We start from the raw sequence: 24,786 nt of genomic DNA on the forward strand, positions 1-24,786 counted from the left end.
GTTTCTCGTGATAGGCTGGAATCGACAGACGTTATCAGAACTGACCAATTGAATCATCGAATCAACTTTGCCGCGGAGATTCGAAAATAAAAATGGCTGAGGTTCGAGTGTAAGTCTTGCTTCTATTGAATGTTTAAGGCCGTCTTTTAATAGTTAACGTTTATTAGACGCACAACAGAGTTGATGTTTTTACACTTATACGTTTATTTACGCCTCTCAGACGCAGTTGACGGAAACGAGAATCTTGACTTGAAATCCTTGCGAGCTAGCTAAAGCTAAAGATAACCCACTGGTGGTAAAGCCCTAAACATTAGCACACAAGTGACGCTACATTATTAAAAGGGTGTAATAATTTATTTACAACTATTGACGGTTCGTGCAAGGTCAGATGTCCTTGATCTGTAATAGCTGGGTAGTTCACGTTCAGAGTAGTTCACTACCGAGTTGTACTTCAGTGCAGTACGTGTTGCAGCATTTATTTACTTTCCATCAGTAAGTTGTGTCGTTCCAGTATAACATGCAGCTTGGTTGTCGGTTGCAGTGTGTTGCAGCGCTGTGATCCATCTCTCTTGGATCCCTGTGGAGAGTCGTATCAGCTAGATTGTTCTGAAGCAGCCAGGATGGTCCTCTACCTCATGGTGTGTGTGACTCTTCATTATATTTTGACATTCACCAGCTCAGAGGTTGTGACACTCAGTTTGCTGTGCTCAGCAGAGGCATCCTAGTGGATCTTACCTGAACCTGTAATATACTGTGAAATGATTACTGTGCAGGATAGTCGCCGGGTCAAGAAGGTTTTGTGGCGTCAGCTGCGTGTTCTTGGCTCCATATTGTCTTCCCTGGAAGGTTTGGAACCCGCCCGGCAACTCGTCACTCAGCCCTACCTCTCTCAACCTGGTGTGCACAGTACTCATAGTACACACATTATAGACTGCTGGCACTAGATGAAATACATGTAAATCCACTACATAGCATACATGCCGTGTGTGTGTGTGTGTGTGTGTGTATGTGTGTGTATGTGTGTGTAGAGGGTGGAGCTCACGGCAGGTGGAAGGCTCTGAAAGTGTGTAGCAGGGAAAACGTGGAGGAGACGGAGACTCTGCTCAGATCACTGCAGGAGAAAGTCCAACAGATCCACAAGAGGCGGCAAACACTTGCAGAGCTGATCCAACAGCTGCATAACCAGGTGCCAGCAAATGCACACGGACACAAGTTTATGTTTAAACTTTTAAGTTAAATTTTTTGTGGTGGACAAATAATATTACATGTACACCAACGAGGAAGAAACGTGCTAGTGTTTATAATGTCCCAAATGTCCCACACTACCCAGAATCCACTGCTGATACTCCTACCTTCCTCTCCTCATCTCTTTGTTTGCCTCTTTCAGAAAGGACAGAGTGAATACCTGGATGAATCTCTGCAGAAGGCCCAGAATGCTTTGCAACTATGTGATTGTGAGCTAATCAAACTGAGGGTGGACTCTGACACAGTGATCAGTCAGCTGTTGGGATGGCACCAGCTCAGAGATGAGTGAGTGTCATCAGGTCATGTGACCCCCCCACTCAGGTGTGATTGATCCCTAACTTAGCTGTTTTCTGTTTACCTGTCAGGTTGCAGGGGTACCTCTCCACTACACAGGATGTAATGCACATCAATCTGCTGTCCTTCAACCAATCAGAGCTATGTGTGGAGCTCAGGCCACGCCGTTCCTCCTCCAGTGAGCTGGAGCCGCTGAAACTGTCAGTCAGCTGGAGCCACGATGACCGTTTCACAGTGCAGGTTCTGTAACACAACCATGTTCAGAATCCGAACCGTCAAAATGCAGCAGGTTGTTTTCTATCTGTTCTGACTGTGACTCACCACGTCTGTCGGTGCTCTTGGTGTTTGTGTCTGTGCAGGTGAATGAGGGGATGGCTGGTGTAGTGGAGGACTGTCTCTCGGGCAGGTGCTCAGAACTCAGCATGGCCCTGGTGGAGGTGATGGAGTGTTATATGGGTCACACTAAGCTGCTGTGTGAGATCCAGTTTCTGAGATCCAGGTGGTTATTACATCTTACTTGTTTAAAGACATAAACCTTCTTTATTCATGAGTCAATGACCTTATTGATAATCTGAGTATCTGATTAAGAATAAGAATAAGAATAAGAATAAGAAAACCTTTAATAGTCCCGCAGTGGGGAAATTACCTCTCACAACAGCAGTACAGATGAGCAAGAATACAGGTACAGAACAGTATGTGTTAGCACAGTACAAAGCAGTACAGTACAGTTAGAGTGAGTATGAGGTCATTGCAGGGTTATTGCACAGTAATGGGTATAAGATTTGTACCGGTAACAATATACATGATTGTTCACAGATTTACACAAATATTGTGCAGAGCAGGTTGCTATATAAACCACTGATGCAGTGGGTGAGTGACTGTGGTGGGATGTGGTCAACAGTTCTGATTGTACAGTCTGACAGCAGCAGGTAGGAAGGATCTACGATATCTCTCCTTCACACAGCGAGGGTGGATCAGTCTGCTACTGAAGCTGCTCTCCAGAGCAGACAGTGAGTCCTCCAGTGGGTGAGAGACCTGGTCCATGATGGATGTCAGTTTAGCCAGGACCCTTCTCTCACCCACCTCCTGCACCGTGTCCAGAGTGCAGCCCAGGACAGAGCTGGACTTTCTGATGATCCTGTCCAGTCTCTTCCTGTCCCTCGCTGTGATGCTGCTGCCCCAGCAGACCACACCGTACAGGATGGCTGATGCCACCACAGAGTCATAGAAGGTCTTCAGGAGTGGCCCCTCACTCCAAAAGACCGCAGTCTCCTCAGCAGGTAGAGTCTGCTCTGACCCTTCCTGTACAGTGCATCCGTGTTATGAGTCCAGTCCAGTTTATTGTTCAGATGCACTCCCAGGTACTTGTAAGAGTCCACTCTCTCAATGTCCCTTCCCTGGATGTGCATCGGTGGGATGAGAGCAGGCTGCTGTCTGCGGAAATCCACCACCATCTCCTTCGTTTTCCCTACATTGATCAGGAGGTGGTTCCGCTGGCACCAGTCCACAAAGTTCTGAGTGAGTCCTCTGTACTCTGCATCGTCATCATCGGTGATCAGTCCGACGATCGCAGAGTCATCAGAGAACTTCTGCAGAACACAGCTGTCCGTGTTGTGTCTGAAGTCTGACGTGTAGAGGGTGAAAAGGAAGGGGGCCAGTACAGTCCCCTGTGGGGCCCCCACACTGCAGGTCAGAGTGTCAGACACACAGTCCCTGGCTCTCACAAACTGAGGCCTGTTTGTGAGATAGTCCATAATCCACTCCGTCAGATGAAGGTCCACACCAGCCTCCTCCAGTTTGTGTTTCAGAAGCATCGGCTGGATGGTGTTGAAGGCACTGGAGAAGTCAAAGAACATGATCCTCACAGTGCTGCCGGGCTTCTCTAGGTGGGAAAGGGCTCGATGTAGGAGGAAGATGACGGCGTCGTCTACTCCTATGCCGTGTCGGTAGGCGAACTGCAGCGGGTCCAGGTAGGTTCCCACCGCAGAGCGGAGGTGACCCAGGACCAGTCTCTCCAGTGTCTTCATCAGGTGTGATGTCAGAGCCACTGGTCTGAAGCTGCTGGGGTCTTTGGCGTGCGGTGTCTTGGGCACTGGTACCACGCAGGAGGTCTTCCAGAGCTGTGGTACCACCCTCAGCTTGAGGCTCAGGTTGAAGACATGCTCCATAACTCCACACAGTTCGCCTGCACAGGACTTAAGGAGTCTGGAGCTGATGCCGTCTGGTCCAGCTGCTTTCCTGGCCTTGATCTTCCTGAGCTCACTTCTCACCTGGGTGCTGGAGAAGGATAGGGGTGGAGGGAGTGTCTTAGTGTGGTGTGAAGTGAGGGGTTGAGGAAGTGACTCAGTGTGGTGTGAAGTGAGGGGGTGTGGTTGGGATGAGTCACCAGTCGTCAGGGCTGAGGGTAGAGGGCTTTGTGTAAAGGTGTGAAGGGCTGTGGGGGCTGGTAATCCAGTGGTATGAGGTGACAAGAGGTTCGGAGGCAGCTGCTGGGAGGTGTGAGTGGGTGCTTGGTCAAACCTATTAAAGTGAGTTCAGCTCGTTGACCCAGCTCAGGTCCCCCTCAGCCTGTGGGTGTGGAGCTTTGAAGCCTGAGATGGTTTTCAGGCTCCTCCACACCTCACTCACATTGTTCTGCTGCAGCTGCTCCTCCATCTTCCTCCTATAGCTGGACTTCCCCTCACGGATTTTCCTCCTCAGCTCCTTCTGCACCCTCCTCAGCTCCTCCCTGTCCCCTGATTTAAATGCTCTCTTCTTCTCCTTTAGCAGAGCTTTAATATCAGGGGTGACCCATGGTTTGCTGTTAGTGAAACACCGAACCCGCCTGGTGGGAACAGTGTTTTCACAGCAGAAGTTGATGTAGTCCGTTACACAGTCTGTTATTGCGTTAATGTCCTCCCCATGTGGGTCGCAGAGCTCCGTCCACACAGTGGTGTTAAAACAGTCCCTGAGAGCCTCCTCGCTCTCAGCTGTCCACCTCTTCACTGTGCGGGGCACCACCGGCTGCCTGTGTACAACAGGTTTATACACAGGCAGGAGATGCAGGATGTTGTGGTCAGCTCTGCCCAGTGGTGGGAGGGAGGATGCAGCGTAGGCCTCTTTGGTGTTGTCATAGAATAAGTCCAGTGTTTTCTTGTCTCTGGTGGGGCAGGTCACATACTGGGTGTATGTAGGCAGAGCAGCTGAAGGAGGTGCATGGTTAAAGTCCCCAGAGATCAGGAAGAGGGCCTGTGGGTGCTGTGTTTGCAGCCTGCTGGTGACTGAGAGCAGGGTCTCAAAAGCTGTGTCAGCGTTAGCGGAGGGTGGGACGTACACAGCAATTATTATAACGTGTGTGAACTCCCGTGGCAGGTACTGTAGAATGGCCTCATGCCCACCGCTAACAGCTCAATGTCTCTGTTACACAGCTTCATTTTGACAGTGCAATGTCGTGGCATACACCACCTGATGTTCACAAACACAGCCAGACCCCCTCCCTTCCTCTTACCGCTGTTCTCCGTTCTGTCCGCACGTAGCAGATGAAAATTGTCCAGTGCGACAGTCGAGTCCGGGATGAGTGACGTCAGCCAGGTCTCCGTGAACAGCAGGACGCTGCTCGTTCTGTACTCCGGCTGGTACCGTGTGAGCGCCGCGAGCTCGTCGATCTTGTTGGCGAGAGATCTCACGTTCCCCATGATAACGGAGGGGACAGCGGGCCTGAAGCGTCTCGTTTTCTCCCGTCGTAGTTTTCCGGCGCGGCGCCCACGTCGGGACTTCACCAGCACCTCAGCGGTGATCTCGTGTCTGTCTCTGGGCAGAACTACGGCGCTGCGCAGCGCGATCAGCTGCTCCGCGGTGTAAACAATGCGCGCTCTGACCCCGACGCACATCGTAGCTTTAAAAACAGCGTTTGTACTGCGCCAAACTTAGAAAAACTATAAAAAAGCTGTGTACAGGTTGTGTACACTAATGTTACTAACAACACACTAGAAAGACAAACTTGAGTAGGTGATGAAAGTAATAAATAGAAGTAAGAGGACAGGAGCTGTTGTGACCAGCAGCCAGCTCGACTGGCGCCGGAGGAAAAAAAAAAAAAAAAAAAGGTAATCAGTGATTAATAATCACTGATTACCTTTGCTGAAACAGACTCTATCTCTCCTCATCAGACCCGCAAAAGTCTTACATACAAACACACACTGCCTACCACTGCTGATGGACACATGCATAGAGTACATTATATATACACACTCTATTCTCACCCCACGCGGGTGGTCTCATCCACTTTCCAAGCTCGGGTCCTCTACCAGAGGCCAGGGAGCTTAAGGGTTCTGTGCAGTATCCTTGCTGTTCCTAGGACTGCACTTTTCTGGACTGAGATGTCGGATGTTATTCCAGGGATCTGTTGTAGCCACTCCTCCAGTTTGGGGGTCACTGCCCCCAGTGCTCCAATCACCACAGGCACCACTGTGGCCTTCACCTTCCAAGCCTTCTCCAGTTCTTCTCTGAGCCCTTGGTATTTCTCTAGTTTCTCATGTTCCTTTTTCCTGATGTTGCCATCGCTTGGTATTGCCACATCCACCACTACGGCTTTCCTCTGCTCTTTGTCCACCACCACAATGTCTGGTTGGTTCGCCATTACCATTCTGTCAGTCTGGATCTGGAAGTCCCACAGGATCTTGGCTCGCTCATTCTCTACCACCTTGGGAGGTGTTTCCCACTTTGACCTTGGGGTTTCCAGTCCATACTCCGCGCAGATGTTCCTGTATACTATGCCAGCCACTTGGTTATGGCGTTCCATGTATGCTTTCCCTGCCAGCATCTTACACCCTGCAGTTATGTGCTGAACCGTCTCAGGGGCCTTTTTGCACAGTCTACACCTTGGGTCTTGTCTGGTGTGGTAGATCTGGGCCTCTATGGCTCTGGTGCTCAGGGCCTGCTCCTGTGCAGCCAGGATGAGTGCCTCTGTGCTGTCCTTCAGCCCAGCCCTTTCAAGCCATTGGTAGGATTTGTTGAGATCAGCCACTTCAGTTATGTTCCGGTGGTACATCCCGTGCAAGGGCTTGTCCTCCCATGATGGTCCCTCTTCCAGCATCTCATCCTCTGTTTTCCACTACCTGAGGCATTCACTCAGCACGTCATCTGTCAGGGCCTTATCCTTGATGTACTTATGGATCTTGGATGTTTCATCCTGGATAGTGGCTCTCACGCTCACTAGTCCTTGGCCTCCTTCCTTGCGGCTAGCGTATAGTCTCAGGGTGCTGGATTTGGGGTGGAACCCTCCATGCATGGTGAGGAGCTTTCGTGTCTTAACATCTGTGATCTGTATCTCTTCTTTTGGCCACCTTATTATTCCTGCAGGGTATCTGATCACTGGCAGGGCGTAGCTGTTTATTGCCTGGCATTTGTTCTTGCCATTGAGCTGGCTTCTTAGGACTTGCCTTACTCGTTGGAGGTATTTGGCTGTTGCCGCATTCCTTGTTGCCTGTTCAAGGTTGCCGTTTGCCTGTGGTATTTCAACGTACTTGTAATTGTCCTCAATGTCTGCTATTGTTCCTTCTGGGAGTGAGACCCCTTCTTATATATATATATATACACACACTCTATTCTCACCCTCCGCGGGTGGTCTCATCCACTTTCCAAGCTCGGGTCCTCTACCAGAGGCCAGGGAGCTTGAGGGTTCTGCGCAGTATCCTTGCTGTTCCTAGGACTGCACTTTTCTGGACTGAGATTTCGGATGTTTTTCCAGGGATCTGTTGTAGCCACTCCTCTAGTTTGGGGGTCACAGCCCCTAGTGCTCCGATCACCACAGGCACCACTGTGGCCTTCACCTTCCAAGCCTTCTCCAGTTCTTCTCTGAGCCCTTGGTATTTCTCTAGTTTCTCATGTTCCTTTTTCCTGATGTTGCCATCGCTTGGTATTGCCACATCCACCACTACGGCTTTCCTCTGCTCTTTATCCACCACCACAATGTCTGGTTGGTTCGCCATTACCATTCTGTCAGTCTGGATCTGGAAGTCCCACAGGATCTTGGCTCGCTCGTTCTCTACCACCTTGGGAGGTGTTTCCCACTTTGACCTTGGGGTTTCCAGTCCATACTCCGCGCAGATGTTCCTGTATACTATGCCAGCCACTTGGTTATGGCGTTCCATGTATGCTTTGCCTGCCAGCATCTTACACCCTGCAGTTATGTGCTGGACCGTCTCAGGGGCCTCTTTGCACAGTCTACACCTTGGGTCTTGTCTGGTGTGGTAGATCTGGGCCTCTATGGCTCTGGTGCTCAGGGCCTGCTCCTGTGCAGCCAGGATGAGTGCCTCTGTGCTGTCCTTCAGCCCAGCCCTTTCAAGCCATTGGTAGGATTTGTTGAGATCAGCCACTTCAGTTATGTTCCGGTGGTACATCCCGTGCAAGGGCTTGTCCTCCCATGATGGTCCCTCTTCCAGTATCTCATCCTCTGTTCTCCACTGCCTGAGACATTCACTCAGCACGTCATCTGTCGGGGCCTTATCCTTGATGTACTTATGGATCTTGGATGTTTCATCCTGGATAGTGGCTCTCACGCTCACTAGTCCTCGGCCTCCTTCCTTGCGGCTAGCGTACAGTCTCAGGGTGCTGGATTTGGGGTGGAACCCTCCGTGCATGGTGAGGAGCTTTCGTGTCTTAACATCTGTGGTCTGTATCTCTTCCTTTGGCCACCTTATTATTCCTGCAGGGTATCTGATCATTGGCAGAGCGTAGCTGTTTATTGCCCGGGATTTGTTCTTGCCATTGAGCTGGCTTCTTAGGACTTGCCTTACTCGTTGGAGGTATTTGGCTGTTGCCGCATTCCTTGTTGCCTGTTCAAGGTTGCCGTTTGCCTGTGGCATTCCAAGGTACTTGTAATTGTCCTCAATGTCTGCTATTGTTCCTTCTGGGAGTGAGACCCCTTCTGTGTGGATTACCTTGCCTCTCTTTGTCACCATCCTCCCACATTTCTCGAGTCCGAATGACATCCCGATGTCCGAGCTGTAGATCCTGGTGGTGTGGATCAGCGAGTCGATGTCTCGCTCACTCTTGGCGTACAGCTTGATGTCATCCATGTAGAGGAGGTGACTTATGGTGGCCCCGTTCCGGAGTCGGTATCCATAGCCAGTCTTGTTTATTATTTGGCTGAGGGGGTTCAGACCTATGCAGAACAGCAGTGGGGACAGTGCATCTCCTTGGTATATGCCACATTTGATGGATACTTGGGCAAGTCGCTTCCCATTGGCTTCAAGGGTGGTTCTCCACAACCTCATCGAGTTTGCAATGAAGGCCCTTAGAGTTCTGTTGATGTTGTACAGCTCCAAGCATTCAGTGATCCATGTGTGTGGCATTGAGTCATAGGCTTTCTTGTAGTCGATCCAGGCTGTGCACAGGTTGGTGTGTCGCATTCTGCAGTCTTGGGCGACTGTTCTGTCTACCAGGAGTTGGTGTTTGGCTCCTCTGGTATCCTTACCAATGCCCTTCTGTGCTTCGCTCATGTATTGACTCATGTGCCCACTTATCTTAGCTGCGATGATGCCTGACATGAGCTTCCATGTTGTGGAGAGACAGGTTATTGGCCGGTAGTTGGATGGGACTGTGCCCTTTGAGGGATCCTTCATTATCAGGATCGTTCGCCCTTCGGTTAGCCATTCAGGGTGAGTCCCATCCCTTAGCAGCTGGTTCATTTGTGCTGCCAGGCGCTCATGGATTGCAGTGAGCTTCTTTAGCCAGTAGGCGTGGATCATGTCAGGGCCAGGTGCTGTCCAGTTTTTCATACCTGAGACTCTGTGTTGGATGTCTGCCACTGTGATAGTCACTGGATTCTGTTCAGGGAGGTTGCTGTGGTCTTCCCTCAGATCCACCAGCCACTGTGCATCACTGTTGTGTGATGCCTCCCTTTCCCATATACCCTTCCAGTACTGTTCAGTTTCCAGCCTTGGTGGGTCTGCTCTGCTGTTATTACCCTGCCATTGAGAGTACACTTTCGCAGGTTGTGTTGCGAACAGCCGGTTTATTCGTCTGGCTTCGTTATCTCTGGTGTATCTCTTTAGGCAGCTGGCCAAGGCTTGTAGCCTTTGCTTGGCAGTTTTGAGTGCTTCAGGTATGGGCATCTGGCTGTACCTCTTGGGCATCGGTCTTTTCATTGCACCTCTCTGGGCCTCTGTCATTTGGCTCACTTCCCTCCGAGCTGCCTTGATTTTTGCCTCCAACCTTTGTTTCCATGGTGGGTATTGTTTCTCATGGCTCCCATGGTTGCTCTTATAGCCAAGCACCTCTAGGATCACTGATGCTGAAGCGTATATCAGCTCATTGGTTTCTGTGATTGTTGTGGTAGGGATCGCTCTCAATGCTGCATTCACATCTTCCATGAGACTTTCTGATGGTACTTCACTTAGCCGTTGTAGTGGGGTTTGGGGTTGCCTGTTCAATCTCGCCATGATCTTATCTTTCAGGTCAGTCGCTGCCTCGCTCAGCGTATCTGTGCTTATTGGGGCTTCGTACCCAATTTCCGGTTGGGGAGATGGTGAAACCTCCCCTCTGACCTGGCGTCCTGGCTCCCCCTTGCCGTAGCATTTGTGTTGTATCTCGTCAATCTCAAGTTGTGATAGCAGTTGCCGTTTGTGGATGTTGGAACACTGAGCTACTAGTTGCTTTGCCGTCAGCCTTGAATGTGGGTTTCTCCGTTCCCATTCACCGCACATTCTTTGCATGTAACCCCTCTGACTAGGGTTACTTGAGTAGTAGCATTCCAACAGAGCCTTGTTCTCTCATCTCAGCCATTTCTTTCTTGTTCCAGTAGCCCACTTCTCGCTGGATGCCTATTCGCCCTAACGGCGACCCTTCAAGCTACCGCCTACCTCATATCATGAGAGACAATGAACCACATGAGATACCGGCTCAGACGTCGCCCGGTCTAACAAGGTCTGCGTCAGGTGTTGGGGAACCAGAGCACCTTGGCGTATATATATATATATATAAAATTACTATTGCAACAACACATCATCAGCACATCATCAGCAATTACTATTGCAACAACACATCATCAGTAGGGTGAGACAGGTTAGTTTTACAACGGTCTAATCCCAGCTCACGTTATATTATGACATGAATACATTTCAATCAGAAGTTTTGTGCCTTAACAGTAAAAGTCTGGGTCGTTCAAATGTCACTATCTAAAGAGCAAATAGATCCTTCCAGTCTTGGTGCTGTGCTGAACACCAAGTCCTGTTTGCATTCTCTTGAGTGATATGATATTGAATTATTACAACAAGATGTGATTGTGAACATCAAACTAACCAGACTGTGTTTTTGTTTCCAGGTTTCCCATTGACTGGCGTCCTGCTCAGCGGCTGCTGATCTACCTGAAATCTGCTTCACTGGTGTGTCACATGGAAGTGGAGGACGGCTACCCAGAGAGTGGAAAAGTCCGACTGCTCTCAGTACGAAGAGACGGACAATCTCTGGACACATCTGGACTGAAAGTAAGAGCACAGTCATTTGAAAACCAAAACACGTTATCCAGTTTTACTATTAAATAGAAAATATATAGAAAAATATTTACTTATTATTAGACAAGATGCAATCAGCGTGTTTACCTTTTTTAAGTAGTACTATCTCTTAGATAGGATAGGATACAACTTTATTAATCCCACAATGGGGAAATTTTTGTGTTTACAGCAGCAGCATTACGGACTGATTGATTGATTGATTGATTGATTGATTGATTGATTGATTGATTGATTGATTTTTGGACAGAAGACTGGCAATCTTCATACAGGTTATTCCCACTAAGGTGGTCAGATAATTGTTTAGCCACGATTTTTTCCAGAATCTTGGAAATAAAGGGTAAATTTGAAATGGGCCTATAGTTGGCTAGTTGTCCAGGGTCCAGGGTTGTTTTTTTCAATAGAGGTTTGACCACAGTCACCTTAAAAGCCTGTGGTACATAGCCTAGTTGTAAAGATTGGTTGATTTGATTTAGAATGGACGAGCTGATTAAAGGTAGAACTTCTTTGAGTAATCTGGTTGGGATTGGATCTAAAAGACAAGTTGACGACTTGTAAGAGTTTATTATTGAGGTTAACTCCATATGAGTTATGGGGAAGAAGCTGTCTAGGTAAGACAGAGGATTTAATAAATTTAAAGTTGATGGATCTAGACAGTGCTTTCTGTCGTTTGGAAGAAGTCGCTGCTGAATGTTTTTTCTAATGATGATGATTTTATTAGTAAAGTAGTTCATAAAGTCATTGCTGCTGAGATTTAAGTGGATAGTAGACTCAATACAGCTATGACTCTTTGTCAGCCTGGCTACAGTGCTGAAAAGAAACCTGGGGTTGTTTTTGTTTTCCTCAAAACGTGGAAACGCTTCACAAATTTGCGCGTCATCCTTTCGCAGGCGCCATGCCAATTTTCTCCGTATCGATTCCAATTTATCATATGTACTGCCTGAGCAAGCACATGTGTTGTGTTGTCAGTCCAGTTTATTGTTGAGGTGAACACCAAGGTATTTAAATGAGTCCACAGGCTCAATGTCTGAGCCCTGGATGTTCACCGCTGTGTGTGGTGGAGGGGACCTCCTGAAGTCCAGAACCAGCTCTTTTGTTTTGCTGGTGTTAAGGGTTAGGTGGTTATTTTCACACCAGACCACAAAGTCAGTGATGACCTCCCTGTACTCCTGCTCGCCCCCCTGACGTGAGCGTCCGATGTGTACAGAGTGCACAGAAAGGGGGAGAGCACCGTCCCCTGAGGTGCCCCTGTGCTGCAGACTACCACATCAGACACAGTCCTTCAGCCTCACAAACTGTGGCCTGTCTGAGGTAGTTGATAGTCCAAGCAGCCAGATGTTGGTCCACGCCTGCCTCTTCCAGCTTCCTCCTCAGCAGTGATGGCTGGATGGTGTTGAAAGCACTGGAGAAACCAAAAATCATGACTCTCACAGTGCTCCCAGATGACTCCAGGTGAGACAGGGCTCGATGCTGCAGGTAGATGATGGTGTCATCTACCCCAATGTCTGGTCAATATGCAAACTGCAGCGGGTCCAGTGCAGATTCATAATCAGTGATCACCTCAGGGTGGGCCATGGTTGGTCTGGAGCTGTGGGTTGTGGGCCCTTTGTTGCAGTCAGAGGAAGGGCAGAGTGGACTGCATGGTGCTATGGTGTGAACAGCTGCAGCCGGAGGGAGACGCCTGGACTGGAGAGGTGTGAAGCTGCGGCCGTGTGGATGGAGACTGGGGGCAGGGCAGAATCAAATGTATTGAAATACAGGCTTGGTCACCCGTGACCTGGAGACCATTTCCAGCCTCACCGTGGCCTGAGATGTGTACCAGTCCTCTCCACACATGTCTCATTTAGCAGAGTGACCCAGGGCTTAATGTTGGAAAAGCACCGCACTGTCTTTGTTGGTACAGTGTTTTTCAACCAAACATTTATTACAGTCCGTTATGCAGTGTGTGATGCTGTCAATGTCCTCCCCATGTGGACTGCAGAGAACGTCCCAGTCGGTGGTGTTGAAACAGTCCTTCAGTTGCTCTGTTGCCTGCTCAGTCCAGATCTACAGTTTTAACCTGTGGTGTCTGCTGTTTCACCCTGGAGTGTAAGCAGGATGGAGGTGAACCAGGTTGTGATCAAAGCGTCCTAAGGGGGGAGGGGGGCGGAGGTATATGCGTTTTTGACATAGGAGGTCCAGAGTTTTATTGTCAGACTGGCAGAGAGGGAGGTGCAGGCATGGTTAAATCAGAATCAGAAAAGCTTTATTGCCTTGGCTTTGTCTCTGGCCGTGGCCACAGTGAACCAGACTGTGATGGAGGACGTGAGGACGGATTCAATGATGGCAGTGTAGAGGTTCACAAGCATCTTCACAGGGAGGTGGAACTTCTTCAGCTGCCTCAGGAAGTACATCCTCTCCTGAGCCTTCTTAGTGATGGAGCTGATGTTCTGCTCCCACTGGAGGTCCTGGCTGATTATGGTGCCCAGGAAGCGGAAGGACTCCACAGAGGATGAGGGGGGGAGGGTGGCTGGGTCCTTCCTGAAGTCCACTGTCATCATCACTGTCTTCAGAGCATTGAGCACCAGGTTGTTAGCGCCGCACCATGACACCAGACTGGCTATCTCACTTCTGTAGGTCGACTCATCTCCGTCAGAGATGAGGCTGACGAGGGTGGTGTCGTCAGCAAACTTCAGGAGTTTGACACACTGGTGTCTGGATTTGCAGCCATTTATGTACAGGGAGAAAGTGAAAGGAATCAGCCTTGCGGCGGATCCGGTGCTGATGGTCCTGGTTTTAGAGACAAGCTTCCCCAGCTTCACATACTGCCGTCTGTGAGTGAGAAGGTCTGTGATCCACCTGCAAATGGAGTCAGGCACATTTAGCTGGGAAAGTTTGTGACAATCTGTTGGCTCTGTAGGTGAATTGCAGGGGGTCCAGGAGGGGGTCTTTAATGTCTTTGAGGTAGGAGAGGACGAGACGCTTAAAGGACTTCATGTCTTACCTTGGTGACATCCTGTTAGCTGTCTATGTCAATGCCTTGGTTTACGTTACCTCTATGTTAAAGTGTGCGCTCTCCACGACAGAGTGATCTATGGACGGAGCGTAGCGTTTAACTTGTGTTTTGTGTCGTGCTTTTTGTAATCGATCAGGAGCGTCTCTCCTTTACCGATGTACCTGTTGCCTGCCGACAGGCGCTGTCAGCGCCTAAGTAAACTGTGAATGAAGCGAAGCAGAGTCAGAGCAGTGCAGGTCTCAGCAGACGGTTGAAAGTGAATCCTGCGAACTAAATAAAGGATCACGCAGACCAAGCTTTCTGCCCGTGTCTTTGGTATTATGACATCTAGAGAGATTCTGCAGCAACACTGGGCGTCTGTCTCCTTGTAGATGACGTTGATCAGTGGGAAGCACCAAGATCCTGCACTAAAATCCAAACCTGTAACAACTACATTACATTTCAGGCTGTTAAAAAGCATTTTTAAAGTAAACGTGTTTATTGTGTGTCTGATAAATTATCACAGAGTCACATACACATGAATATGAGCCGTCATGTCTGTCTGATCATTAAATATAATTAAAGTCATCAGTCAGTGGACTAGCTTGTTGCTGCTTGTGGAGCTTTCAAAATCTGCTGTGCCACGTCAAAGGACTGCGACAACTTCCTGGTTCATTAGTCAATCAGAGCGTGGAGGCAAATTAAGGCCACAATTTGAGCTTAATTTTTTAAAGTGTAAGCATGGTATAGCCCCACTACGTCTAAGGGTACAAATCTGGTTACACACACACAGATTGGTTTACGCACACACAAATCAAACAGATATGATTACGTACACACGCATCTGGTTACGCACATACAAATCTAATCTGACCCTAATTTGACTCCATATAAATCCGTTAAGATCAGAATCCTGTGTGTCCTGACTGAGCCATGTCTTGGTGAAACACAGCAGGCTGCTCTCTCGGTACACGCAAGAAACATAACAACTCTCATTTTAAGTGTTGAGTTTAGAATTAAACCCACTTTCATTTTACTGTAAATAACTGAATCAAATTACGGCTTTGTTCCTTCGTTAGTTTCAAATTCTGATGCTCTGCCTTATGAAACATGTTTGTTTGATAAGCAAATTGAATGACTTTGTTTGTTTCTGTCCATTGTTCTTTTAGCCTCATAAATCTGATCTGGGTCTGACTGACTGGTTGGTTTTTCTAAGCTGCAGTCCACTCGACGACTGACGGACTCACATTTGTCATGTTTTTGTACACATACTAATCTGATTCTGTTCTCATATTAAACATGTGTCTCAGTTTCTCATACCGGTTGCATTTGTTGTCACTATTCCTGTTTTAGCTTTATATTCGTACGTCTAAGTGTGAAATGTTTACACAGATTAAAAACTGGAGATTCTGCAAAGTCTGATTTCTCTAATATTTCACAAAACTTATATACAGATGGTGAAGATGAATAAGTATTAAAACCAATCTGATCTATTATAAATATATAATAACAAATGCCTGTGGGATGTAACAAAAAGTCAAACTCTGATGATGATAATAACAATGATGCAGATTCCAGAAGTTGCAAAACTCCAAACAGTTTCATGCCATCAAGGTCCAAAAACTTCCCGAAGGAATCCTCCCAAACAAATCCCTCTGCATCATACGCTGCACTTACAGGACGCACAGAGGAGTAAAGTGGGTCAAACTGCAGCCTCGTAACTTCCTAATCTGGTTTCTGATTGGTCCAGTCATGTCCTCTCCATTTGCTGATTGGCTGCCTCCACTACACCTCAGCTTCCTCGGGGACCAATCAGAGAACAGCAGGCGGAGACAAGCCGTGTCCCGTTTTTGCAGACTCACCGGTTCCATTATATAATAACTTGACGCGTGATGAGGTAATACACACTGCCTACAGGTAGTTTGGAGCGTTATCTCTCCACAAATTAAACTTTATCTACTTAATCTAGCGTTTGTCCAAGTAAAAAGCTATGTAATAAATTTAAATAAATTGTCTGACTTAATGTGATTACTATGTTTTGGTCATTTGATAAAAGAGCTAGTATTGTCAAATCCTATTTTGGCCTCATTACCACGGTGACATTAGAGAGGACATACTTTAGTAATCCTTTGGGGAAATTCTGTTCTTTGCATTTGACCCAATTCCTCACTGGAGGAGCAGCCACACACAGGGCACTAGTGTGAAGTAGCTTGATTGACTGGGTTCAAACTGGCAACCTTCTGATTCCCAGACTCTACCCATTGAGCCGCCAGGCCAATAACAGTGATCGGTGCCTCGAGGATGCTCTGAAAAAGAACTGAAGGCGGCCGAGTTGTGATACTTATTCATATATATTTGTGATGCCTTTCCAACATTTAGCACAAGTTAAACTTTTATAATATTTTCACAGGCATACATTTATAATCATACTATAACAAATATATAACAAAAATATAGCTGTACAGATTAATATCTGTGAAACGGTATCAGTGGATATTTGTGTTTGAGAATTCACACTTTGTACAGAACATCTGCTGCATATTGAGTGAGAGACGCAGATGCGGGTGATTACCGACCCTTCGCTGTTACTCCTCATTTTGACCTTGGTGTCGGGATGGAAGCAGAGGGAACTTGGGCTCTGCTTATAGACGTTTCCCTCGTTGCAATAAAAAGCCAGAAATAATTTTCCAAATAAAAAGAACTGAGTTTATAGAAACCTCTAAGAGCTAGATCAGAATATATCGTCTGAAAACTCTCAGAATATTCAGACTTTTGAAAGAAGATAGTCTCTTAGAATAAAGTCAAATATAATGAGAATATTTATTGTGTTTTTCCAACATGCACAAGTCAACGAATACTTTGGAAGTTCTGGACTTCCCTCTTTACTTCAAGACTGTTTGTGCTGGAAGAGTCTTGTTTTTTTTTCATTAAACTGTTTCAGGTAAATCAAAAAGCAGCTTTATAAAATGGCCAAACTGCTCCTTTAGGTCAGGACGATTGTGGTACCCAGGCAACTCTTCTGGCAGCTGGAGGCCTTTTTTTGGCAGTGAGCTGTGGCAAGTTGCTGCTGACATCATCGCGTCAGCATTTACAAATGGTCCGTCAGTCACATTTGGTGCCGCTGGTGAACATCACGCGTTGATGCGGAAAGACAGCAGCTTCTCTGAGTGCATGTTGTTGAGCGTCCGCAGGTCGGCGAGCTTCAGCAGCAGCTTGGTGAAGCGCGGCGAGTCCGTGTTGTGATTGTCGTTGCCAGAACCAGACGACTCGTTGACCAGCGAGCGCAGAGCCTGAATCAGCTTCTCTTGAAGTCGTTCCACCGAGCCCACGTTCTCAATACCGGACCGATCTGCAGGAGAAGGACAGCTGTTCAGTCACACAGACCAACTCACATTAGCTGCTGTTAGCTCACTGAGGATATGGTGCAGATTCATGACTTGTGCCTGCGCTAGTGCTTTACACTAGTTAAGTATTTAATATGCCCATGTCTGACTCATTGACCAGCTAAAATGTAACTCATTTCAAACGACTCCACCTGAATCAGGGTCTTGACAAACACTACCAAACATCCAATAACGTCTTCCTCCTATCCATACACTACACATGTTCCTTCTATGCAGATACACAGAGCTGTCCTTCTGTTGGCTCCTCTGAGCCTGTCCATCCTCACCTGCAGACACCAGCACCACAGCAGTGAATAGTCCCAGTTCATCCGTGTTTAGCTCCAGTGCAGCCAGTTTGTGGCTGAAGTCAAACATGGCTCCCAGCAGCTCACCCATCCCCATCAGCTGCAGCTCTGCCAGGCTGTAGGTGGCACCAGAGATGAAGGTCACCGTCTGCTCATTCAGGTTGAACAACGACGCAAAGCGCACCATCAGCACCTGCGGCATGAGAGTGGAGACAATAAGCTGCAGCGTGAAGGATGAGTGCTGCATCTGGACCCGGCTGGACCCGGCTGGACGCTCATACCTCGAAGGTGCCGGCCTTCAGCAATGCCACCTGGTCGTTTTGGGACAGAGCGCTGAATCCTGGAATATGTTTGGCGAATTCCACCACGTCTCTGACAGCCGGGGTAAAGGACAGAGAGAAGTCCTCCCAGATCTCCTGAGGCGTCTTCAGGGGGTGGGCACGGGGCTGCATGTTCATTGGACAGGCCTGAAACAAGGGGCACCATTTAACCAGGTACCTTAAACGCACCACTCGATGCATCTGGACAAAACTAACAAACGGGACGGGCTCCTACCAGAACAATCCCGGTCCGGTTCGGACACGTCTGCTCGTCTCCTCCAGTCACATTACTGTTGTGCAGGATAATCTTTCCGTTGGCATGGTAATGATTTGTGATGTTTCTGCTGTTGTTGTTTTTGTTGTTGTTGTGCTGATAAATGGTGTTGAGGCCGTTGGCATGGTTACCGTTGGGGCAAAGGTTTGGTCCCCAGAGCTCCGTCTCCTCACCATTGTGGTGGGTGTGGTTATTGTAGTGCTGGTGCTGAGGTGATGCGTTGGGGTTGGTGAGCTTGTCATGGGCATAGACGAAAGTCTCACGATGAGCACGGGCGACAGCAAGGATGGTGGAATCCATCCTGAGGCTGGAAGGAGGGGGGGAGGGGCTCTGACCGAGGGGGGGTGGGGGTGAAGAAGAGGAGGCAGGAGCAGGAGGGGATGGGGAGGGAGGGCTGGGCTGGGGCTGTGGGTCAGTGTCCACCCCCAGGCACTGAGTGGAGGAGGAGATGCTGGCTAGCTGGAAGTCGCTCTGCAGTTGGTCGTTGACCACGTTGTTCATGGCGCTCCGCATCTCAGCCAGCATCCTCTGCTTCTCGCGCTTGGGGATCCGGCCGAAGCGAACAGCTGTGGACAGAAGAAGCGGGTGAGACACTGACGCAGCAGAACAAAGGCTGTACACGGAGCGGTGGCGCTGACGGACCGTCTCGGCTCATGCCCACAGACAGGCACTTCTTGAAGCGACACTGCTGGCAGCGGTTCCTGTTGATTCTCACGATGGTGCAGCTCTCATTCTTGAGGCATTTCTTGTACTGGATGTTCTGTTGGATGCTGCGACGGAAGAAGCCCTGCAGAGAGAGACGGGTTAGCTCCCAGTAGGCCCGTCAGGACCCGGACGTGTGGCTGGCGGCTCACCTTGCAGCCTTCACAAGCGTGGACGCCGTAATGGAACCCGGAGGCTACGTCTCCGCACACCTTACACAGCAGCACCATCCCGTTGAGCTCTAAAACAGTGGGCTGGTGTCAGCGCATCTCAACTCATTCACACTCAATAGTGGAGCTGCTGGTGAGTTCTTACTGGTGAGACTGGCCACGGACTTGCTGGGTGACGCTCCATCGTCTCTGCCTCGAGGGGAACCTCCCGAAGAGGAAGCAGAAGAGGAGCCGTCGTCTCCCGTGAAGCCTGAACTGGAGCTGCTGCTGCTGCTGAAGCCGGGCTGGGAGTTGGAGTTCTCACTGTACACGGACACTGGACTGGTTCTGGACGGAGAGCCGCCACAGGAGCCCACGTAAGAGATCACGCCTCCTGCAGGAGAGACGAACGAAGCAGTGAATGACCATTCATTATGTTCATCGTGATCATATTAGCGCTGCTGGGTTTTCCACACAACCCAGTGAATAGCCTTGAGGTGATCTGTCATGGAACTGAAGTGATGCTGAGTGGTACTGAAGTGTGGGACGGACCCGAGGATAGAGCACGTCATTCATGCCAGCAGGATAAACCGATTCGCTGTCCACGTGTTGGAGCTGCTGCACGTGACGCCTGACACGCTCAGCGCAGCCTGGACTCACAGCGGAGGAGGAACCAGCCTCACGTGCCGGCTCCATGTTTACGCCCGCAGCAGCTGAGCAGCAGCTGAGCGGCTCTGAACTCCGGCTCACTTCCTGCGTTTGTCTGCAAACAAACAGCTCATTTGTGTTTTTGTTGATCATTAGTTTGATCAACACTGAGGCGTCGACCCTGGGATCAAATCAAAGCCTCTGTGCAGATTGACGGACAATTTCACAGCTTTTACTGCTTGATCTGTTAACGGGCTTTGACTTGAAGTCAACAGTCACCTTCCTGAAACAAGATCCTGTCTGACCACTCAACCTCTGGGTAGGTTCACCAAGCGTGCCTGTGAGCCTCCTCCTCCTCCTCCTCAATCACGCCCCTGAGCCACGTGCCTCCTCCACGCAGCCGGCTCCACAACGAGACCGGCGTGAGACGGGCCCGCCTACACCCCTCCCACCATGCATCACGTGCACGCACGCACGCACGCACGCACGCACGCACGCACGCACGCACGCACGCACGCACGCACGCACGCACACACACACACACACACACACACACACACACGCACGCGCACGCACACACGCACGCACACACACACAGGACCAAAGGCTGTTGTGTCTAGCTTCACCTACTCACCAGCGGCCCATGTTCCTGGAAAATGTGACGTAATGTCCCCGACTGAATGACTTCAGAGCACGTGTTTACAGCTCGGACATGTTACTACAAAGACTCTGACTGGATCTGTCAACTAATGACGGTTCCACATACAGTATCACCAGCTGCAGACTGTTCAGTCTGCCATGCTGCAGTAACCATGGAGACAACTTCAGGGCTGCTCCTCCGACTCCGACAGCAACAGCTGAGGCTCATTCAGACTGGAGCAGAGCATTTAGGGGATCTTTTCCACAAAGGAGCATGTGTGAAGCTCCGGCCGCTGGAGGACGTGCAGCCTGAGACGTCCAGAGGACACGGGAAGAAGCCACGGGTCCGTGCCGCTCGGATTCTCACCCGTCTGAACAGGAGCAGGAGGAGATCAGGTGGAAGGCGGTGGGAAACGGGCTGCGCCCTTCATTTTTAGTCTTAATAAAAAGCAAAGCCACAGACGTAACAATAGCGTGGATCATGGTCATCATCAGTTGTGTCAAATGTGTCTTAAAACAGCAGAAGAAAACATGTGACACTGTGACAACACAAACACAGAGACACTCAGACAATTAATTCATGGAAGGAGGAGAAAGAAAGAGGGAGGAGAGAAGCATGTTTTCAATTGAAATGCTGGGTTTCCAACAGTTGTGAGGTCTTGAAGCTATTAGTACTTTAAGGTGACTTTTGTTGTTATTTGGCACCATGATAATTGAACTGAACTGAGTCGAGGGGGGGGGGTGTTATGCAATGAGCTCACTCTGACCAGCAGCCAATCACGCCACGGAAGCTCAGTGAAAACAAAGCGCACATGGCTGCGTTTGTGGATCCATGTGAACCGGCAAAAGCAGCGGTACACGTCCGTGCGCGTGCACCCGCCCACGTAAGCTATTCCACCTGACACCGAACGACCCACAGGCCGAGGGCTGTCATCGTGACCCACTTCCCCGCAACGCAGCTGGAACAGTCCCCGCGACGACCCGCTTTAGACGCAAACATAAGCCCAAGTGGCAAGGCAGCACCGAACCCACTGAACCCGAACAGAAGCGCTTCACACGCTAGCGGATGCTAAGAGTTCTGAGCAGACGGACATCAACAGGTCCATCAGAACGTTCAGAAGAACCCGACGACTCGGCCGTTTTAAAGACTGCGTGTGTGATGTTGCATACCTGTGTTGTTTGTGTCCATGGCAGGTGTTGTCATCACGAGTCCCCGCAGATTCACGCGCAGCAGCGTCTTGAGTAAAACCCTGAAAACTGCCGCTCCGCAGTTCGCATAACACGAAGCAAAGTAAAACGGAAAGAATGGAACTCAAAAGAACGAGGAGCTTCTACTGCATTACTCTAGTGTTCTACTGAGGCGATGACAGTCAGCAGCACGAGGACATGTCATTTGCCGCACGCGCTGCTCTACCTCTCTCTCTCTCTCTCTCTCTCTCTCGACCTTCTTTCAAACAGGGCGCGCGCCCTGCAGGTCTAGGATGAGAATTCACCAGGCTGCCGTTCCAGCACGCGGCAGAAAACGGGACCATGTGACCGCGAGGAGAGCCTCGTGCCCCAGTGACACACTTTCCCGCCCCTCCTCTTCGTAGTAGACACTTTAAATCTACAGGCACGTGGCGCTGCCGCAGATCTGTGGCACGGAGGGCGGGGAACTGTGGGAAGTGTAGGCGGAGAGGTCGTTGCCTTTACAGTAACTGGGAAGAAAAGGGATTTTACTGTACGTGAACACGGAAACAGCTTCATGAGTTTTAGAAACGTGAGAAGCTTCATGTACAGATTTATTCAGAGAGAAAAAGATGCGTCATATCAGTATTTATGAAAGAGGAAACATTTACTAAAGTCAAATGTCAAACTTAATTATAAAAAGAAGAAAACAACTACAAAAATGAGGTCCAAAGGTCCAAATCACAGCTACCTGTTTTAGGTACTTTCCGTGTTGCTGATCGAGTGTAATCAGTAATTCGAGGCGAGGTGGTCAATCCATTCATATTTTCCTGTGAAATTCAGAGCACAAAAAGGAGCAACTTATTTAACCTGGACGAGATGTTTGCTCTTTTCAGTTTGGCTGCAGTGATCTGACACTGACCAGACTCTAGAGGCTCTGTGAAATAATCTGTAATAATAAGCTGCTAATAAAAGCATGACACGTTTAATAGTGTCATTCTGTTCTGTGGTGAAAATGGGGTGGGACGTTGCGTGAGGGTAATTACACGACTGAGCTCAGTGAAAGCTGCGTAATTAACCTGGGGGTTCAGGCGGTGGGGACAGGTACAACAGTGGCATCTAGTGGATCCCACAGACACCAGCTGGGTTCACTGGGACAGACACGCAAGGTGGGCAAATACCAGGGAGCTAAACATAAAACCCAGCAATGCCCCTAACCATTTACCTAAACCTGTGTTCAAGCTGAAAATAGGTGGATGGACACTCGCACACCTTATGAGAAACCGGCACCCGTCAGACAGAGAAACATCAGCTCCACAAGACGTGGAGATAAATCAAAACGACCACTGTTCGCCACATAACTAAATAATTAAATAAAAAAGGATTTCAAAGTTTTCCAAACTATTTTGTAACACTGGGGACAGTCAAGCAAACATAACAGGTAAAAGATCTGATTCTGGACAGCACCTGCATGATGGAAGAATCATAACGCATAGATTATGGAGGCAAAGTGCATCAGCAGGTCTGTCTGCAAACATAACCGTGTGATCGTGACTCATAATTCAGCCTGTGGCTAGAGAAATATACAGAAAAGACAGGGTTGTAAAAACAGCCAACTTGGACTCGCCCCCGAAGATGGAGAAACAAAGGAAGGACTGTGACTTAGTGCCAAAGCAGCATGGGATCAAGAGGAGTCCTGCAGCATCAGGCCGGAACCCAGAACCAATCCAGGCCCTTGGATCGTGTCTGAAAGGTTTTTCACGCCCAGCAAACTGTGGTGAATCCCACCCAGACGTAAACACATTTAAAGGAGAGCGTGGGGGTCAGGGCCTGTTCGTGTCCTTACAACGCTGAACTATCGGGGTTTTTCATAGCTTTGCAGTCAGAAGCTTTTGACAGGTGCAGCTGAATACTTAGCTTCTGCTAAACCTCTGGATTGTTTTGTCACTGAAAATGACCTGGACCCGTTTTCTGACTGCACTAGTGATCTTTTTAAGATGTATTTGCCTGAACCCGAGAATTCTGTGTTTGTAGCCCGGCCAGACGACATGCTGACCGCTGCTCGAAGCAGGTGGCTCCACAGGCCGTAGGGGCTGGGACCAGGAGCCCGACCTGCCTCACTCTGCTGTTGTATCTGAGGAAGCATGTGGGTCTCATCCTGGACCTGCTGTACTTTGGTCACGAGGCGTCCATCTTGATCTTTGAATAAGTACCTTTTCTGGAGACTGCTGTCCCCAGTATCATTTGGGTTCATATGTGTAACATGGCCTCATCTCCATGACTCACCAAGACTCTTTATCCAGTCCATTCCAAGTTGCAATTAATGAGCCCATCCTATCAGCACAGAAGTACCGGCCTGTCAGTGCGTTGTTGGAGTAGTGGGCCGAGTTCTGTTCTTCGGAGCAGAGGTTTTAATGTTAAGTGAGCCGTTTTGTGGGTCTGGGTTTGTGTCCTTCGGTGGAAGAAACGGATCACAGACCAACTACTCCACATTCACCCGATGCGACTCTGTCTGTGGGTCTGTGGGACTTCACCGTGGCTCAGAACCAGGAGTTTGACGAACTGCATGTTTCAGTTTTGCATTGCCCTGAGTAACGTCTGTTTTGTTCCTTACACTAAAATAAAGTCAAACTTGGAGCACTGGCCCAGACTTCCGGTTCTCCGACCATCATTCAGTCAAAGCAGAATCTGCAATTCCTGTGAAGGTGTTGATGGTGGAGGGCATCTAATGGAGAACTGGACCTAAAGAGGGAAGTTCTGAGCCCCGGGAACCAAACCGGTTCCACCTGCATCAGACTGAGCCTCGGCGTCTGTTGTGTCTTTCCCATTGTCACTGTGCTTGTGGAGCAGTTTCTTTAAAGCTGCAGAACATGAGCCAACCCGGATCGAAGGTGCGGTTCCCTGACACGGTCTGCCCTTTCGAAGCAGCACTTGTGGGTTTTGTTCTGCTCGTTTGGAGAGATCAGGTTTCTCACGTTGAACCTTTAGTGACGAAATTAATATTCTGTACTCTAAAGCACAGACAAAACAGTGAAACAATGGGGAGTGAAGTGACGTGGAGCAGAACAGCTGTGACGAACGGCATGAACCCAAACTCCAAAGATAGAGGAAGTTTGTTTCTAGTGGGCAGTAAATGAGTCCAAAGTGAAAACACAGGCCACTAAAAGAGTTTCCTCCAAGTGACACGGGCTCAAACAC

General features: G+C 49.1%; 2 protein-coding genes and 1 non-coding gene across 4 annotated transcripts; 1 reads left to right on the forward strand and 2 right to left on the reverse strand.

The window, feature by feature from the left end:
- si:dkey-225f5.4 (uncharacterized) lies at positions 1 to 15,318 on the forward strand. Of its 2 annotated transcripts, none has more exons than XM_029158726.2 (9): positions 1 to 109; positions 542 to 638; positions 774 to 897; positions 1,029 to 1,186; positions 1,388 to 1,530; positions 1,611 to 1,779; positions 1,899 to 2,038; positions 10,841 to 11,003; positions 15,171 to 15,318. In XM_029158726.2, exons 1-9 carry the CDS (start codon positions 93 to 95, stop codon positions 15,237 to 15,239), a joined length of 1,080 nt encoding a protein of 359 aa, XP_029014559.1. In that variant the 5' UTR covers positions 1 to 92; the 3' UTR covers positions 15,240 to 15,318. The 2 variants fall into 2 exon arrangements, with proteins under 2 accessions (XP_029014559.1, XP_029014558.1); XM_029158725.3 differs by lacking the exon at positions 1 to 109 and adding an exon at positions 154 to 459.
- LOC114861220 (U6 spliceosomal RNA) lies at positions 11,873 to 11,979 on the reverse strand. Its single transcript, XR_003786763.1, has one exon. It is a non-coding gene; the product is annotated as a U6 spliceosomal RNA (small nuclear RNA).
- A 1,484-nt stretch (positions 15,319 to 16,802) lies between the features above and the next one.
- On the reverse strand, positions 16,803 to 24,724 carry nr1d1 (nuclear receptor subfamily 1, group d, member 1). Its single transcript, XM_029158608.3, has 8 exons — positions 21,592 to 24,724; positions 19,301 to 19,528; positions 19,138 to 19,226; positions 18,926 to 19,070; positions 18,245 to 18,849; positions 17,971 to 18,156; positions 17,672 to 17,882; positions 16,803 to 17,350 (listed from the first exon to the last, which is right to left on the reverse strand). Exons 1-8 carry the CDS (start codon positions 21,623 to 21,625, stop codon positions 17,133 to 17,135), a joined length of 1,716 nt encoding a protein of 571 aa, XP_029014441.1. The 5' UTR covers positions 21,626 to 24,724; the 3' UTR covers positions 16,803 to 17,132.
- Positions 24,725 to 24,786: the final 62 nt, after the last annotated feature.

This window comes from Betta splendens, chromosome 8, assembly GCF_900634795.4.
Source record: "Betta splendens chromosome 8, fBetSpl5.4, whole genome shotgun sequence".
Classification (NCBI taxonomy): Eukaryota; Metazoa; Chordata; class Actinopteri; order Anabantiformes; family Osphronemidae; genus Betta; species Betta splendens.

Excerpts from the sequence above, each read along its gene's own strand:
- nr1d1 (XM_029158608.3), bottom strand. The coding sequence starts at position 21,625 with ATGACAACACCTGCCATGGACACAAACAACACAG. Across the intron at positions 19,529-21,591 it reads CATGGACACAAACAACACAG|GAGGCGTGATCTCTTACGTG; the intron begins GTATGCAACATC and ends TCTCTCCTGCAG. Across the intron at positions 17,351-17,671 it reads TGTGGTGCTGGTGTCTGCAG|ATCGGTCCGGTATTGAGAAC; the intron begins GTGAGGATGGAC and ends CTTCTCCTGCAG.
- si:dkey-225f5.4 (XM_029158725.3), top strand. The coding sequence starts at position 389 with ATGTCCTTGATCTGTAATAGCTGGGTAGTTCACGTTCAGAGTAGTTCA. Across the intron at positions 639-773 it reads GGATGGTCCTCTACCTCATG|GATAGTCGCCGGGTCAAGAA; the intron begins GTGTGTGTGACT and ends ATTACTGTGCAG. Across the intron at positions 898-1,028 it reads GCCCTACCTCTCTCAACCTG|AGGGTGGAGCTCACGGCAGG; the intron begins GTGTGCACAGTA and ends ATGTGTGTGTAG.